Below are 17665 nucleotides of genomic sequence, written 5' to 3' on the forward strand. Positions count from 1 at the left end.
CAACAGTGTTTTTATTAGTGCAGGTTAGAGGCTCATGCAGGGAGGAACTAAGGCCAACACGCTCTCTCTCTCCATTTCTTTCTTTTCTCTCTTCATCTCTCTCCATCTTTCTCTCTCTCTCCCTATCTCTCTCTTTGTCTCTCTCTGTCTCTCTCCATCTCTCTCCGTCTCTCGTTATTATTTACTCTATCTCTCTGTCTCTCTCTCTGTTTCTGACAGTTCTCTGTTTGAGTTCACAGAGGCATTAAGAGCAGTAATGAAGGATAGGGGTCTGTAGGGAAAGTGCAATCTAAAGGCCAGTTCAGTGTTTGCTGACCAACATTATGGGGACCATGACCCCCCAGGGGCCGATATACATGAAAGTGCTTTTCCATCTGAACGCGGGGGAAGTGGTAAAACTAGGAGGCAAGCATACAGACACACACACACGTACTCACACAGTGTGCACATACACGCACACACACACACACATACTCACACAGTGGGCACACACACACACCCACACACACATACACATACACACCTGAGTCCCAATATATACACTCCCTATTTAGTTCTTTGTCAGGCAAAATGCTTCTTTGTTTGGTCCTATGACAGAGGCTTCAATGTGAGAGAAAAAATAAGAAATAAGGATACTCAAGATGAAATACGAATAAAAAACCAAGCAGAACCGTTCTGCCTTCTAGACCCCTCCTCGGGGTTAAATCGGGGTACGGGCTGACTCCCCCATTTTGACTTTCGCTCAAGTTATCAGAACCTGCAGCCTGGCCTCTAGGGCTTGTCTATATCAGGCAGCAGCAGCAACCTCTTCTGCTCCCAACATTGCCCTCTGAACAGACCTGTGATTACTGTATGCGTCAGCAGCGCCCAATGCAAGAGGAAACGACCATGAACTCAAAACGCAAATAAGCGGAAAATAAGAATTGAATACGGTTCCCGTTTCAAAATTGCTTTCAAAATAAATGACTTTTCCTCACTGCCTTTCGCAAAGCCTTTTTAGAGCCTTTCCCGTAAAGCAATGCTCCATTGTGTTTACAGACAAAGACATCTGCCTATTAAAAGGAGAATACCCACACAAAAAAAGTACAAAATGTTGACACAGGAACCTGATGAGAGATTCTCTAATGAGAGATTGTATCTCTCGAAGGAGGCGCGGATCAATAGGGTGTTAGACTCCAGACAAAGGAGAAGTGTAAAACCCTCGCCTTCCTGTCTGACAGAGCATGTTTCAAAAACAGGGGCAAGCCTCCAACTGTGAGGCACTATAAATCTGAGTGTACAAGAACACAGGAACGAGAGAACGCTTTGAACCCTTTGAAGAGTCGTCTCTTTTTGGAATGTTTTTTTTTTGTCTTACAAGTCGGTGTTCTAGAACTCTGCTTTCAGTTACCGGCCGTGATTGTTACATCAGCATTAGAACGTTCAGTTAAGAACATTCTGAGCACATGACCTCACACCCGCCAGAGGGTTAAAAAGATTCTTACTGAAACGTGTGGCACACAGACGGCAGATGCAGCACAGGTGACGTATCAAGGTCTAAAGCTCTGGTAGAAATAGCCAGCCATTACTTCTTGTCAGGGCTATAAAAAGAAACAACACCTTGGGGAAATGTTGCTGGCTAAACACACACAATGCATTTGTCAGCTGACTCGGAGCATAAATTTATGAACTAATCTAAAGCCAAACACGCCTGGAGGTGCATATTACGATGACGAATTGGAGAATGGCTGGCATAGGTGGATAACCCTAAAGGAAATCTATCGTTCCTTTTGTCACCCACACGTGAAAGAGGCAGAGAACAGAACGCTTTAATAACCATCTACAGGTCTGATGATAGTACCGTACGTTTCACCATATTTCCAGATGATCTTAATGGTCTACAGGTCTGATGATAGTGCTGCGTGTTTCACCATATTTTCAGATGATCAGCTTTTAGAGCCTGGCGTAGTCTGTCGTAAACCAGGCTGGTATCAGCGGATACCCAATAAACGGCGCTGATGGTCACTGTGTGCCCGAGAAAAAAAACATCATCTATCCTGCTTCTCCAATGCCTCTCTCTCTCTCTCTCTCTCTCTCTCTCTCTCTCTCTCACTCTCTCTCTCTCACTCTCTCTCTCTCTCTCTCTCCTGGAAATGTACCAGAGTTTATTCTTAGGGGGAACAACAAAACAGATGAAAATAAACTTTATTATTCAGTCAGAAAGAGCGAAAGAATGAGAAGTGGGAAGCAGGAAGAAGGAGAAGAAGAAGAAGAAGAAGAAGAAGAAGAAGTAGAAGGAGGAGGAGGAGAAGGAGAGCGAGAAGGAGAAGGAGAAGGAGGAGGAGGAGACTGAGCGTGGTTGCGACTCACTTCCTGAAGGGCAGGCCGGAGCTGGACCTCCCGGGAGACACGCCCGACCCCTGGCTGTGTCCGGAGAGCAGGCTGTCCGTCTCGAACTGGAACGCCGCGTCCTGCTCGCCGGGAACGTCGAGGAATTCCCCGTCGCTCCAGACTCCCCCCGACCCGTCCATGGCCTGGTACTTTATCTCTATGGAGACGCTCGTCTGGATGGGGGGGGAGGGAGGGGTGATTTTACTCTGGACCTAATCCAGCTCTCGCTTTTATTACGATGTTGGGTGTCCATAAAGTGTTATTACTATGCTTACGAGTATGCTTATGATCGTTATGATTAGGAATATCATCATCTGAGACCCATACGATTTTCTGTAGTTTCAAATAATCACTAAAAAGTTTTTAGTCTTGTAATGACACTTAAAATCTTATTTATTTTCCCTCAAGTAGAACATATTAGCTTTTTTAAAATTACTTTTTGCATAAAACTTATGCATTATGAAATTGGGATGAAGAGAAATTGTCTGGCTAATCATGAATCTTGAGCAAAAATGTCTCACCTCATTGGCCATTATTTTGTATTATTTAGCAAAGATTATGTGCAAATAAAAGGCTAAAACACTGCACACAAAGATTGATGTTTGCAGTGATGCAGTCTTGAGCAGACATTACATTAGATATAAAATGCATTTAGAACTGGTGGTCAGACGCCAAATTAGATTTTTAAGTGAAGGTAACATCCATTTGAAAATGGGGATGAATTCAGCTCACCAGCTCAAAGCTCCTTGCAATGCTGGACACGTCCGAACTGAACCACCCTCTCCAAAATGTTTATGTGCTCACTGAACCGATACGGGGACGCAGGTACAACTCACAGTTTTACGGCTTCAGACACCGGAGTTCAGAGTTCACAGATGTCAGTGAGCACCAACGTCCGCAGCAGTGGCAGACATCACCCCCCCGAACCCCACAGTAAGAGTATGACTAATTCCCTGAGCAGGGCGCTTTGAACTTTAGCCGACCGGTCCACTCAGATCGCATGCTGTGCATCATGGGAGGCAAGCCCCGATGTTGGAACCAGTGGCAGACCTACAGTGGCCTCTGTGAAGGGTTCACAGACAGCAGGGGAAGTGTTCTGTGGAGTCTCCTGCTGCGGTTTGCTGTGATTCAGAGCTTTTATAACCAAGCCCATGTTCACAGTGAGACATGGGCTAAAGTTTATTTATTTATATTTATTTTGGTTTCGTTTATGAACTAAAAACAGAACCCGGGCTGAACTTGCAATAGGAGTTGTGTGACTGGGGATCGCTTCACAAAAGCAATTTCACTCGTGATTTCACTCGCAGATGTTATCACGGTTGCGTTTCGCGAAAAACCTGTCACTCGGAAACCACAAATAAAACTGCGCCGACTGCACCCGATTTCCTCCCTCGCGAAAATGGGATTTCCTCTGATAGGCTGCAGAACGAATGCAATTTAATTACTTCAAACCGTTTACTTCGGGAAAGTACGGAGAAAGTCCATTCTAAATAGCCTCAACGCTCGGGGATTTCGTTCAGAAAAAGTACCTTCGGCGTATGTTTCCAAACAGCTTTTCGCAGGAAGCTCCTTCTGTCCACATGCGTCCGTAAAGTGCCGACGTGTAAAGACTTTATTCAGGTTTCCCAGCCCGACGCGGTAGTCAAGTGACATTTCTACGCGCTACTCTGTCTCCTAAAAGTCCTCTGTGCATTTGGTAGTGCACTAATTCCTTTTCAAATGCCTACTGAAAGCATCCCTGCCATTTGCGCTGTCAGCCATGCGGCTGGCCAAGGTGCCGGAAAGGCCAGGGATGCTTTCACCTGGCTTTTAGCACGCCGAATGAGGGGGGCGACACGTTGAGCTGGATCTCCCGGAGTGCGTAAACGAGGGAGGGGGATCCCACCCGGCCCCTGGCACGCAGAGCGGGCCTTCACTGGGAGAGACTCCCCGCGCCGGAGCCAAACACTCCCTGGCTGATACACCACACCAGCAGGCACCGAGCCACAAGACTACAGCAGCTATCCTCAGCGATTCCCCGATCAAACCACCACCTGTCCTCCTCGGCACACTGGAAATACCCCCGCTCACACAGCGTGGCTCGACTGATCCTGAACCGCATATGCCCAATCACATTTCCTACTTAAAGCACTGACATCCTCATTCTCCTGCTTGTACTTTTATGTCGTCACATAATTTTGCAGGTTTATGTGCAGTTGGTTGTTATATTGATGAATGGCATTGTTGCCATGCATCCACTTTTCTAGGCTGCTCGCTGCCTAGTTGCACACATGATGTCATTTAGTGCGCTATCATTCAGTTACAATTGTGACTTCACAGATTGTTTAGGCTCTACACCACTGTGACATCACAGGTTCTTTAGGCTCACCACAAACTATGCACCACTGTGACATCACTGGTTCTTTACCTTCACCAGATGCACGTCTCTTACGTCCTGCCATTGGGGTTGAAAACACATGATTTTAGGGTGTCTTAGAAATATTTATACAGGGCTGTGACCAAATTGAGTACTGGACATTCTGTATTTGCAATAAAATGGCAGCACCTCCAGCTTCTCAATGAAACCTGCAGTCCAACCTGGCAGTTCATATTTAACAGAGGCTGTAATCAAATCTGTTCAAACAGTAATAATCTCTTTTTTTATTGTGGTCATATATAGCTCCCTTCCACTGCAGCCAATTATATTTTCATTTCATGTGTATATAAAATAAAACCATAAACTTTTCAATAATCCACATTGCGCAGCAATTTGACGCGCCCAAGGAGTAAGACCTTGGGAGTGAACACGTCTCTGACTGACAAAATGACAGATCGAGGAATCCGTTCCGAAAAATGATCAAAACAGAAAAGCGATTGTCCTTTTAGTGCCGTGTCAGGCTAATGCTATCAGGGTCCGATAAAGCGGGTCAGAGCAGCGGGTAGGAGCAGCGGGTAGGAGCAGCGGTTCTGCAGGTACGGAGCGGAGAGGAAGCCTGAGCAGCTGTGAGATCACAGGGGCGCTGCAATAACGCTCCGACCCGGAGACCCGGAGACCCGGAGACCCGGAGACGGCGTTTAAGACCTCTGCCTCTTTACGGGAGCAGGAAACCACACACCCGGCTACCGCGAGCGGGGGAAGAAAATTGAAATTGAAAATGCGCAAATAGAGTAGGGTATTAAAACACATAATGAATTTTTCGCAATAAAGGAGTAAGACTCACGCCCCCCTCCCCCACCTGTACACACACGGCGGGTTCCTAAGCGTTGCCATGGCAGCCCTATTGAATTCCCATGTGAAAAAAATCATATGCTCAGCATACTTGTTATAAACTTTAAGTATACTTCAAAAATGTTTTACGTATAAAACAGTATACTTCAGCATACTGTTGTTTTCATATTAGTTGTTTCCCACTAAGGAAAGGCATTGTCCCCAGTGTTCCTGGGGACCCTTGAGTCAGTGGAGGTAGTCGGGGAGAGAGAAACTTAGGGTTTATAGGTGACAGTTAAAGTGTTCTGTTTCCTTTGTGACAAAACAGAATCTATAGGTTCACCTGATGCTCAGCACCCTTGTGACATCACAGATTCTTTAGGCACACCAGATGCTCAGCACCCTTGTGACATCACAGATTCTTTAGGCACACCAGATGCTCTGCACCCCTGTGACATCACAGATTCTTTAGGCACGCCAGATGCTCAACTGACATCACAGGGCGCCATGTAAAACAGGTGTAATGTCACCCAGAGAGAAGGGGACACAGTTGCTAGGGTTTGTATGCAAACTTTGTGTACGTTTTGGACACGCTCATTGCGAAGGTGTCCTCAGTGTCCCCTGGCAGCTGCTGGGCGTCAGGAGCGCTACCTGGCGGAGTGGGCGGGGCCGCTCACCTGTATGGCCGTGTTGTTGTCATCGATCAGGGTGTCGGAGATCTCCAGCTGACCGTCCTCCACCACCTTCTGTAGAACCATCCGGAAGGTTCCGACCAGCCTGCGGAGGGAGACACGCTTAGCGGGGCGAAAGCACCCGGAGACGGAACAAACCAGAGGCGATGAAACCAACGCTGAGAGGGGGCGTTAAATATGCATGCACAGTTTAGCCATCCACACAGCCTTCCCCTCCGACTCCCAGAGAAGACAAAGTGCCGTCAATCAACCCGTCTGAAACTCAACCTGCAGCAGCCCAATGCAGACCAGCTGAAATTAGCATTGTTAGCAGGCAAGGCAACACAATACCTGAATGGTGATACGTATATGTAGGCATACAGGTGGTGCAGTGCTTAAGGGCGGCCTGTAGCGTAGTGGTTAAGGTACACGACTGGGATCGGCAAGATCAGTGGTTCAATCCCCGGTGGGGCCACAGTAAGATCCGCACAGCCGTTGGGCCCTTGAGCAAGCCCCTTAACACTGCGTTGCTCCAGGGGAGGACTGTCTCCTGCTTCGTCTAATCAACTGTACGTTGCTCTGGGTAAGATGCCAATAATGTAATGTCATGTAATGTGTAAAGGGTCCATATAATAGCTGCCTGATTTAGATAGTTATTAGCAGCCACCTGATACAGGGAGAGACAGGCTACTTTGAGAGCCATACACAATTCACACGGAAGGAGACATCCCTGAGTGCATAATTAAATGCACTCAGTCCATTATGGACTAAGGCGCCCTATAGAAAACCCATAGGAAGGCCTAGGAATCACAATGCATTTCAACGGTCACATGATCAAATACAACGCTGGCGTCACATCTGTCTGTTAAGGGAGATGTAACACGCAGGTCACATCCGTCTGTTAAGGGAGATGTAACGCCCCACATTGCTCCAGGGGGGATTGTCCCCTACTTTGTCTAATGAACTGTAAGTCACATCGGATAAAATTGTCAGCTAAATGACTGTAATGTAACTTGAACTCCTCATCTACTGTCCCGATAGATCTGAGGACAGGCTCGTGACCTGTACCCCAGCCAAAGAGCCGGGAGGGGCCGCCAGGTTGCCATGACACTGATGCACCACGGCAGCACCCAGAATGCCATTCTCCCCCTCCAGCCAATCAGCATGTCTGTGGATAGTCTCCATGGTAACAGAGACACACAGTAAAGGTCAAACGTAAGGTTTGTTTGTGTTTGTTGTGTTCGGCTGTCACACGATGTTCCTGGCCTGCTCTTCCTCACAGGTTTATTTCACACTCACTAATGAGTGAGCATTTACTGGGTAAATACCAGCTATCTGCGCAATTATGAGAAAACTAGTTTGATTTCAGAGGTAAGTCCTATGAAACAAAGTCATTATGCACCATGAAACAAAGTGGTTAAGCATTACGTAAATATGTTTACGGCCTGTTTCATAGTACCTACAGTCTGAAATGAAAATAGTTACCCTATAATTACACAAAGTGGCTGGTATTCACCCAGCAAATTCTAGTTAATTAAATGCCTGTAAAATAGAGCACTACTTCCTCCGCGTATAGCGTGTAGCCTAGCGGCTAAGGTCCATGACTGGGTCCCAGAAGGCATTGACACATTAAGCACATTCACACATTAAACGTTTACGTGTTCCCTCACTTCTCCTGTTTCCCCGGGTCCAAACTGCCTGGCCGAATTTAGGGCGAAAGCGAGGACCAGCAAACTCTGCAGCTCTCCAGGGGCAGGAGGGAGGAGAATACCAATGCTGTTTTGGTGCATCGTTTCAAATGATTTAACCAAACGCAGTGACGAGGGAAAGCGCATTCTGTCCAGTAATTTGGACATAATGCTGGTCCTGTGCATGGCAGCCAGCCGCCGTTGGTGTGTGAGTGTGTGTGAATGGGTGAATGAGAGGCAGCAATTATATACAAGTGTTTGTTTATATAAAAGCGCTATATAAATGCAGTCCATCCACCATCTAGCACCCCACCGTCCGACCCACCCATGACCCCACTGCAAACTCCTCCATGACCCCACCCATGACCCCATTGCAAACTCATCCATCACCCCACTGCAAACTCATCCATGACCCCCACCCATGACCCCACTGCAGACCCTCTCAGGACCGAACAGACAGCAGACTGTGCTTCACTTTCCGCGATAAAAAACGTTCCGAGCCAGGAATCTATTCCGTACTGCGATCTACAGTGGTGGCTCCCGCCCGCTCCGGTCACTGCTGTCGTCGGTGTGGTGCGGCTGATCCTACGGAGGACTGGAGAGGAGCGCAGCTCGGTTACGTAAGAGCGCACAGAGACGGCGAGGTGTTGTGTTTGCACAAACCCACGTCGCACCGCGCACCGCGATAAAAATATCACAGTACACAACACGCCGCTGAAAGCCTTAAACTGCCACCCCCCGCTGCGGGCAGGACGGTGCCTGAAGCCGTTCCCAAATCTGGGGCTGCATTTCTGCTGTCGTGCAGGGACAAGGCTTTCACCAGGGCGGTTTTGAATTATGGATTTTTTATTTTATTTTATTTTTTTTGCAGCATATCTTCAGCAATGAAGTTTGAATGCCCACCAAACTCAGGCATTACATTTCAGAAACTCAGTAAAATAAAAATAAAAAATTTGTCAGATTCAGATGCAACACAGGAAAATGTTTTGAATACAAACTGACCCTCAATCCACAATACTGCTTGAAAACCATTCCGATAGAAAACATTAGAACTACTGAAGAACTATGTGCATAACACTAGCGCATTGACTGGGCAAAGAAGTGTGTGTGTGTGCCTGTGTGGGTGTGGTGTGTGTGCGCCTGTGTGTGTGTGTGTGTGTGTCTGTGAGTGTGTGTGTGTATGTGCGCCTGTGTGTGTGTGTGCGCGCCTGTGTGTGTGTGCACGCCGGTGTGTGTGTGTGCCTGTGTGTGTGTGGTGTGTGTGCGCCTGTGTGTGTGTATGTGCCTGTGTGGGTCTGTGTGTGTGTGTGTGCGCGCGCACAAGCAAGATTATGTGAGAGACTCCCTGATGAGTGCCTATGAGCTGGTCCCAAATTGCCCACAAACACTGAAGCCCTTAAAATGCTATGACCACGGCGGCTGCTTGGCTCGTGGTTCAGTAACATTGTTCCAAGTGCACCGTTATTAATAAAACAAAACTCCCTTCAGAACAGAACTGACCTAAAAGAAGAAAAGAATCAGTCAAGGGAGAATAGACTGTTCTCTACAGGGTACAGTAAGAAGAAGTAAAATTCAGCAGAAAAGTTGTTTATTTAGTCCAACCGAGTGATAAAATGAGCTTAGGGCCACGCAGAGGATGAAGCGATACGCTTTTATTAAACCGGCTCTTCTCATGGGGAGATTGCACACACAGGTTTGCCCCTTTATCATGTTACTGGCTCTCATTTAAGATTTTACAAGGCATGATAGAGGCTCAGAGATCATTCAGGTATGCGTCTTGTCAGAAATAGACCGATCGCACACAAACTCGCGTAGAATAGCCACCAGAAGACATTCGCTGCTTCTGAGAAGGGGCCATGTGGCTCATCTGTTTCCAAACTGCCGTCATCGCGAGCAACGAGCAGCCATTAAGCATTTTAAACAAAGACAGTAAAAATGATACATTCAGCAATAAAGCCACACAGGTATGAACCCAGAACAGCCTTATGGATCACTTCCACAGTCATCTCTGCGCTGAACATTGTGCTGGAATTCCAGAGAGAGGATGAGCAGGAGAGAGAGAGAGAGAGAGAGAGAGAGAGGAAGGGAGAGAGAGAGAGAGAGCAAGACAGAGTGAGAGAGAGTGAGTGTGAGTGAGAGAGTTATAATGGGAGTGAGAGTGAGAGAGTCACACTTAGCCAGGGAGAGAGGGAGAGACTATTAGGCATTCAAAATGATATTAATTCAAAGCAACTACCGTACAAACCTACACTTTCAGAATATTAACAGATTTTTTGGGGGGCACAAACAAGTTTTTAGATTTGATTATAGAAGTGCATAAATCAATACTACATTCCAGAAAGTCAGTGAAAATGCAGACTCATGGTACTGCGATGTACAACCCGCTCACAACGAACAGATGTTCATTATTCCCAACGGGGGCGTCATAATGCAAATAAAGCCAGCTATGACTAAGAGCGCAATACACAATACGACTTCACAAATACGGAAAACACCAGTGGAATATGAATACAATCACGTAACATTCCATGTGTCACAAGTAATGCTTATGTTATTTTAAAGCGGCTGTTAATTAGGATTAAAAGCATTTCCAGTACACCGTTGTGGGTGTTAATGCTCAGACCAACCGGGGCTGCTGGTAAACAATAAAGCCCTCCTTCTAATTAAATGTTAATTTCTTAAGGCTTTTTCAATTCGTAAAATGCGTTTAAAAGCGCAGGACCTTGGAGTGACAGACATATGAGTAAAAAGCCCCGTGTTGTGTTGGCTGTGTGTCATAAAATGCAGGGATTTTCCTGTGGGGCTTTAATTGCCGTTCACACACACATAATACAATCAAACGACTGTTTCACGGCTTGTCCATTTTGCCAAGACTGCTCTGAACAAAATGAGCCACGCACACCAAAGTCACGAGTGAAAAACGAAGAGGGAAAATCGGGCTCTATTCGGTTGTTTCTGGAGCTCATTCCAGGACCCCGGCTGCTTGGGGTTGATAGGCATGATCCCTCAGCGTGAACACACGGAATTAAACGGGAAACGCTCTGAAGCGGTTTGAGTTAATTAGGCCGCGTCTCCCATGGCGACGGCTCGTGTCGACGCCCATTCTCTCCGCACTTTATTTTCTCTCTTCGATAACGCCGTGGCCCGGGGGGGACGGGGGGGGGGGACGAGGGGGGGGGACGAGGGGGGGGTCCCGCACTTTCTGACCCGCTCAGCGCTCAGGCGCCATCGGAGAGGAAAGGGCGGTCTGACGCCCGGACGCCTGCGCTCTCGATAATGCGCATTATGCACTTTCTTTATCTACAAACACTACAAACGCCACTGCTAATTACCCTGGTGTGGGGATACGTCCGGGGAAAAACCCCCTAGCCTCGTTCCGAATTCCAGAATTCCACTCCGGAAGCACAACGGCAAATATTCTCGACAGGGTCATAATAGTTCTAAACTTTCTGTTAGTTTTTTATTTCTTATTTTATTTTGAATTTTGAATTTCAAAAGGTCAGTGGGAAGTCAGTCGCGAGTTCTCACTGTATGTGAAATTTCAGAGCTTAACACAGGCAGCAAAGGCCTTTCATATGACCTTCTCTACATCATGTGGGAAGCAGAACCTCTTTAAAGGTACAAAAGGTCAGATTTTTATGTTAAAACATTGTTAAAAGACCTTTGTAAATCCCATCATTGAAAAAGGCTCACTGACATGCTGACCCTCTGCCTGTGTTTACAGTCCTTAAATTCGGGTTTCAAAATATACAGTTGAAGCACTGACACTGACTGATAATTCAAGCTCATTGGTTGAAAATTGGTTCTAATTGCCACAGCCAATGGCGTTTCAACAGGGGTAAACAGTGTTGTGGTTTGAGGGTGTTTGTTGCTGCAATTCCTCTCTTGACCGTTAGGAGTCCGAAATTACCTATTGTACCTTTAAAGAAACATCTAAGAGTATCATTTTTAACCTCTTGTTCCGCTGCGAAGCGAATCAAAGCCCAGCTGGAGCTCTGTGGTTCTCTCACACCAGGCCCTGAACATGACCCCAGTCTCCAGGCTCACTGTGAGCCACTGTGTGACTATGTGTTGGTCAGAGCTGCTGTACAAGAATACAGACTGATCGACGGATTTCTCACAAGTGCTCCAAGAATCTCTCTGCATTACCAGGCCAAACAGGCTCATTTGAAGTGAAAACATGTACAAACATATGTCCCTTTTTCTGGTCATAGAGCATTCAAAGTAAATTATTGAATTTACTTTAATTATTATTGAATGAACACTGTATGAACATGTAGACCTGTGGTCTCCAACCCCTATCAAAATGTTGTGATGGCTCATCAAGAAGGTCCATATTGAGAGGCTGCCGTATTTCTCAGGACGAGTTCTAGAACGAAGGGGCATAGGTGGAAATTAGTGATCAGTGTTTAGCTCTGCCCTGGAGGCAAACGGTGAGGGTTTCTGGGCTCGTTATTATGTTTTTATGCTCTTAATAAACGTAGCACTTCAACAGAAAAGTAACAGACATGCTCGCTTGTGAATCTTCAACACATTCTGTTACTATATGACTTCCCTCTGCGGTGAGCTTGGTTAGCACAAAAAGGCGACAATAGACCTTTACAATCGTCTTAGTGAGACAGAACACCCGAGTTAGGGAACATGTAAATGTGTTTAATGCGGAAATGCCTTCTGGGACCCATGCATGTACCTTAGCCGCTAGGCTACACGCTATATGGGGAGGAGATAATGCTCTAAAAAATGAGCAAAATGCGGAGACAAGCTACTGTATCTATTCCTTGCCCATTTTTTCTCTTCTTTTTGTTTGTTGAATAATCATAATCATAATCGGTTGCCTCTGTGTCTCCCGCGTCTGAAAAGCATGACGCATCACTCATTCATGGCCGTGTATTGTGGTGGCGGTTTCAATAAGTAATGATAGGTTTGTATCACGCGTATCATGTTCAGGCTCGTGATTATCCTCTGAAAAGGGAACATTCATTATTGATTTTTCTTTTCTTTCACCCGAAAAAACAATTCATATCCAGCTGTTTCATAATTTACAAGCTCTTCCCTTTTCAAGTCAGTGTTTCTGGGTCAACCGTGAATTTCATTATGCTGCATATATATATATATATATAAGAAATGTATAAAAACTGCTATTATGTTCCCACTTCCTCACTACTGTGTGTGAGAAGTAATAAAAAAATATAAATAACCACAGAAATAGGGTTGTGTATGGAAAACATTGTTTTTGTGGTGTTTTTCCAGACACCACAATGATATCCACTAAATGAAGACACGGGGAAAGAAAACAAAACAAACACCAGCACTCAAACAAAATAAAACAGTCAATATCCTTAACTGAACTAAAATCTTGCAGACAGCACAGTTGCTGATGCTACTCTTTAAGCAAAATATTCCCAAGAGCTTGAAGTCATCACCGTACAAGTCCCCCCCCCCCCCCCCCCCCATGTTACCTTGCACTTTATTTGCACGGTTCTGATTTGCACTGTATAATACGTCACTCGGGATAAGTGACTAAATGACTGTAATGAAAGGCAAGCTTACACTTATACTGTGTACGTGTGTGTATGTGCTGGTGTGTGTGTGCCTGGTCTGAGAGTATGAGTGTGTGGTCATGGATGTGAAGACTGACACCAGGAGCACGGAACAAACTGAAAACTGAATGCGGTAAGCTCCTCCGCCATTCAACCCTGGGACTGAGCTCGACTCCGAAAGATTCATTCAGAGGGAGAGAAAACTACGTAACCATGGTTACATAACTGTAGCCTTGCATTGGATTCTACAACTGCAATGACGGATCCTTAGGGATAAATAAATTATATATAGTATCTATGAGCGTGTGAAAACAAAGTGGGAATGCAGTTGAAATTCCTCTCACAGATGCCTCCGCAGCATGCAGTACTGCACACCAGGAGAACAGGCAGGTATACGAGGCCGTTTCTCTGACTCATCACGTTTATTACAGCTTATGGCAAATGCTTTAACACTGGCACACTGTGTGGCAGCAAATTGGAATTCACTTGGAATAAACTGTGCAAATACATTGCATACATTGTAACAGTGCAATGACATTTCATAAACTCTAATACATGCTGTTATGAGCGCTTATGGCAGGGGTAATGTCATGCTTACGAACGCATAACAGAGGCATATATATTCATAGTTAATTCACATTACAATCCACATAATACTACGTAAAAAGTAGAGCATTTCCAGCAGGAAAACTTGTGTTCAGTCAGACAGTGCAGAGCACAGAAGGATCACCAGTGATTTAGTAGTCTGTTGTATTCTCAAAGCACCGTGCGTTTCCTGAAAGAAAAGCGCCGACTTTGCAGTAGCAACAAATTCCTCTATCCCAGAACCTGACAGGCTTTCAGCTGCCCTCCCGGGGAAATGTTACGCTTGTGGGTACCCCCCGACACACCCCCACACATCAGGGCACAGTCTTTACCAGGCGGGGCTGATGCTCATCTTCACTCTCCAGGGATGGAGGGGAGGGAGGGAGGGGGGTATACATTAAAGAGAAGCTTGTACTGCCAACAGCTCTTATTCAAAGACAGTCGGGGGGAAGACTGTGGGAGGAATATTTATTTTACACGAGTGGGGGTGGAGGAGAAGACGGCGATCGGGCTTGAAGGAAAATGATGATTAGCTTTGAGAGTTGCCTGAGATCTGAAGGAACTCCAGTAATTACATTCACAGTCACGGTGGGACACCGGAAGTTTCCGGAATGAAAGCAAGGTCCAGAATCAAGTCCAGATTTAAATTAAAAAAAAGACCAGTGACCCGATGGGAGACCATCCAATGATCGAGGCCGTCCAAGGAGCTGTCAGGAGAGGCCGACTAATGAACATTTTACACGCAGAATGGCAGGCTGATGAACCAATGATTAGCAGCAAAGCTGTCCAATGACCAAGACGGTCCAGTGAACCAACAGGAAATTGCCATTTAAGCATCTTTGAGTACCTTGAAAAGCGCTCTATGAATAAAATGTATTATTACTATCATTATTATTAGTGTATGGGTGAATGAGAAGCATCAATTGGATAAAGGCGCTATATAAATGCCAACCGGGAGGACTTATTCGCCTCCAGTGGTAGCCTTTGTGAAAAGGACAGGCCAGGACAGGAGCACGATGACGAATGTTTAAACAGTGGCTGTACATCCCTCGGAGACTGCTATATCATCACCCGAGCTCAGGAGCAAGTCAGCCAGGTGTGTGTTTACCTGTTCAAACAGTGAGAGCAGCCTTTGGAGAACCCACAATGCCAACAATACCAGGTATTATCTGCAATTTTCTCCTCACTGTGGAACTCGAAACCTCCCTGGCCCCAGTGGATGAACACAGAATGCTCCAATGAAACTCGCTGAACTTTAATCAAATCAAGTGCTTTCAGCTATAGTACATACAGATGGGAAATAATATGTTGTGTAAATTTGGTTATGATTAGCCAAACCACCTAGCCTGTATAATGCTTTATGTACATAGAAAGTCACTACAATACTGTATACAGTAGTATTCACAAATTAGAAATATGATTAATTTGATGTTAATTGGATGATTAAATGTATGAAGAACACTGAGGCAATAAATGATGGGCTAAATTATGAAAAATGCATGGATAAACATGGATTCAGTCAGCATGTAACATGTAACATACAAGCTTATATTTCCTGTCCACAAATCCCGTTTAGCGAGTTCACCTATCATCAAAACAAAATCTCCAAACTGTTTGCGAAGTGAAAACTAGTACAGGTCAAATCCTTTGTTTGCCAATGAAAGAGGCACACATTGATTGAATGCAGGCCATTGTTGTTGTTTTTAATCTCCTCGGCTGAATTGAAAACCGGAGGGTTCGAGATAACCACGGCGTCGGCCGGCGTTGCGCCCGCCAGACCTCAACGCCACAGCGCGCCACGGATCAGCGACTCAGCTAATTAATTTCTAATTAATTAATTTCCCGCTGACGGACGGACGGACATAAAGAGGCCGCGTCGGCATGGATGGCTGAATAATTGAAGCCCTTTTGTCACCCGATACTCCCGGCATGTATATGTATGGCTTACACGCCGCGTTCATAATTGATGAGACCCGGTTTTTCATTTTTAAAATAACCGGCTTTTCTGTCAGAACCCCGGGGGAGGAAACATAGGGGCCAGGTGAGATGTCCTTTTCCATAAACCTACTCCCGCAGGCTGCAGTGAACTCCATGAGCGTGTGAGAAGTCCGTGGTGGCCCGAGAAACAGGACTCTGAGGCTACATTCTGAACGACATCTTCCACCTCTACACACGCGCAGTTAGAAACCTCTCCGCCTTGGACGTGCATTCACGTGGACATGATTTATGACGGGTGCGTTCGTGCATGTCTGGCTGCGCGTCTGGCTCGGTCTCCACGGCTACTCATCTGATCGATGATGAAGCTCCCTGTCGTTAAACGGTCGTAATCAGGTCAGATTATCTTCTCAAATAATGGGCGATGCAATGCCCGGGCTCTTACTCAACTTTTTAATACCAAGGACAAAACATAGACCCTAGTGAGGGCGCATGGTCTGGTTTGTTTTGGCAGTATGTTGGCCTCCAGACCTGGGTCAAATATGTCATTGTTTTGCATTCAAATACTTTTCTGTGCTTTACTGATCTTTGCCTGGCGCGACTGAGCCAACCAAAAGGACCAGAAGGTGGGGTTTTTACACTGTTTGAGAGTATCTCATAGGTTCCAATACACCAGACAAGCCCAGTAAAACATTGGAGAGTATTTGGATCCAAAACAGTAATGTATTGAGCATGGTTTGATGGCCTCAGGTTATGACAGCGTTTTCAGGAGATTTACCCAATATATTCTGAATGCTTGCACAGCAAGAAATAAAAATCCATGATATCTGTAAGCAGTAATGTGTTCCTCACTGTCCCGGTAAGCAGTGCATTGCACTGGAACTGCAGTTTGACAGGCGAGGCGATTGATGGATAGCCCTGGTGAGCTACTGTACCTCCCAGGTGAGTGAACTGGTGCTCCCCATTGGCCACGTATTCATCAAACCGCAAAGACTGAGCAATTTGACCATTTATCAGCTACTGCCTAACACGCCCTCCATGCATCATGTCAGCCGTATATTAGACAAATGAAAGTGAAGTATGCTGAAATATTATGAATATGTACGCAAAATGAAATAAATCACCCATGGAATATTTATGCTAACCAGACCGTGTATTTTATGTTTGCATTTTCTTTAAAGATATTTTACATCTTGGATAAGATGAAGAATGTTACACAGATACCACTGAGCCTGGTCCTGAACAGTAGAGGGACGAGCTGCCTTTCTGTGTCACACAACTGTATGAGCAAATGATTCAAATGACTTCTGACTTCAACTGACTCCTGGTTGATGGTTTAAAGTTGAATTACAAAATCAGCAGATTCAATGGCTTTGGGACCATCTATTCACTGGTGTGTGACCTTTCATATCCTAATGCAGGGATCATTAAAATCTGGCCCTCAAATCCAAATCCAGGCCTAGTTTTCTTTACTCCTAAACAATTAGTGCCACTGGTTGGCCAGACTATCTTCATACCTGCCTCCCAGGTAAAGTGAAGGTGGAAAACCAGCAGTTCTCAGCCCTCGAGGACCGTGTGTTGATGATCCCTGTCCTAATACCTACTGCAGCTAATCCAGACCCAAAACGAGTGCAAGCCTTTTGGTTGAATGACATTCAGCAGCTCCTCACAATAAGATCTTCAGTTGGA

General features: G+C 45.7%; 1 protein-coding gene across 1 annotated transcript in view; it reads right to left on the minus strand.

Annotated features, from left to right (window-relative positions):
* Positions 1–17665, minus strand: part of otofa (otoferlin a) — a 103398-nt gene that overhangs the window by 63411 nt on the left and 22322 nt on the right. Inside the window, exons 4-5 of the mRNA XM_061242002.1 lie at positions 6235–6334; positions 2350–2543 (exon numbers count right to left, since the gene is read on the minus strand). Of these exons, the coding sequence (XP_061097986.1) occupies positions 2350–2543; positions 6235–6334 (294 nt within the window). The remainder of the gene's footprint in view (positions 1–2349; positions 2544–6234; positions 6335–17665) is intronic.

Source organism: Conger conger, chromosome 5, assembly GCF_963514075.1.
Source record: "Conger conger chromosome 5, fConCon1.1, whole genome shotgun sequence".
NCBI lineage: Eukaryota > Metazoa > Chordata > Actinopteri > Anguilliformes > Congridae > Conger > Conger conger.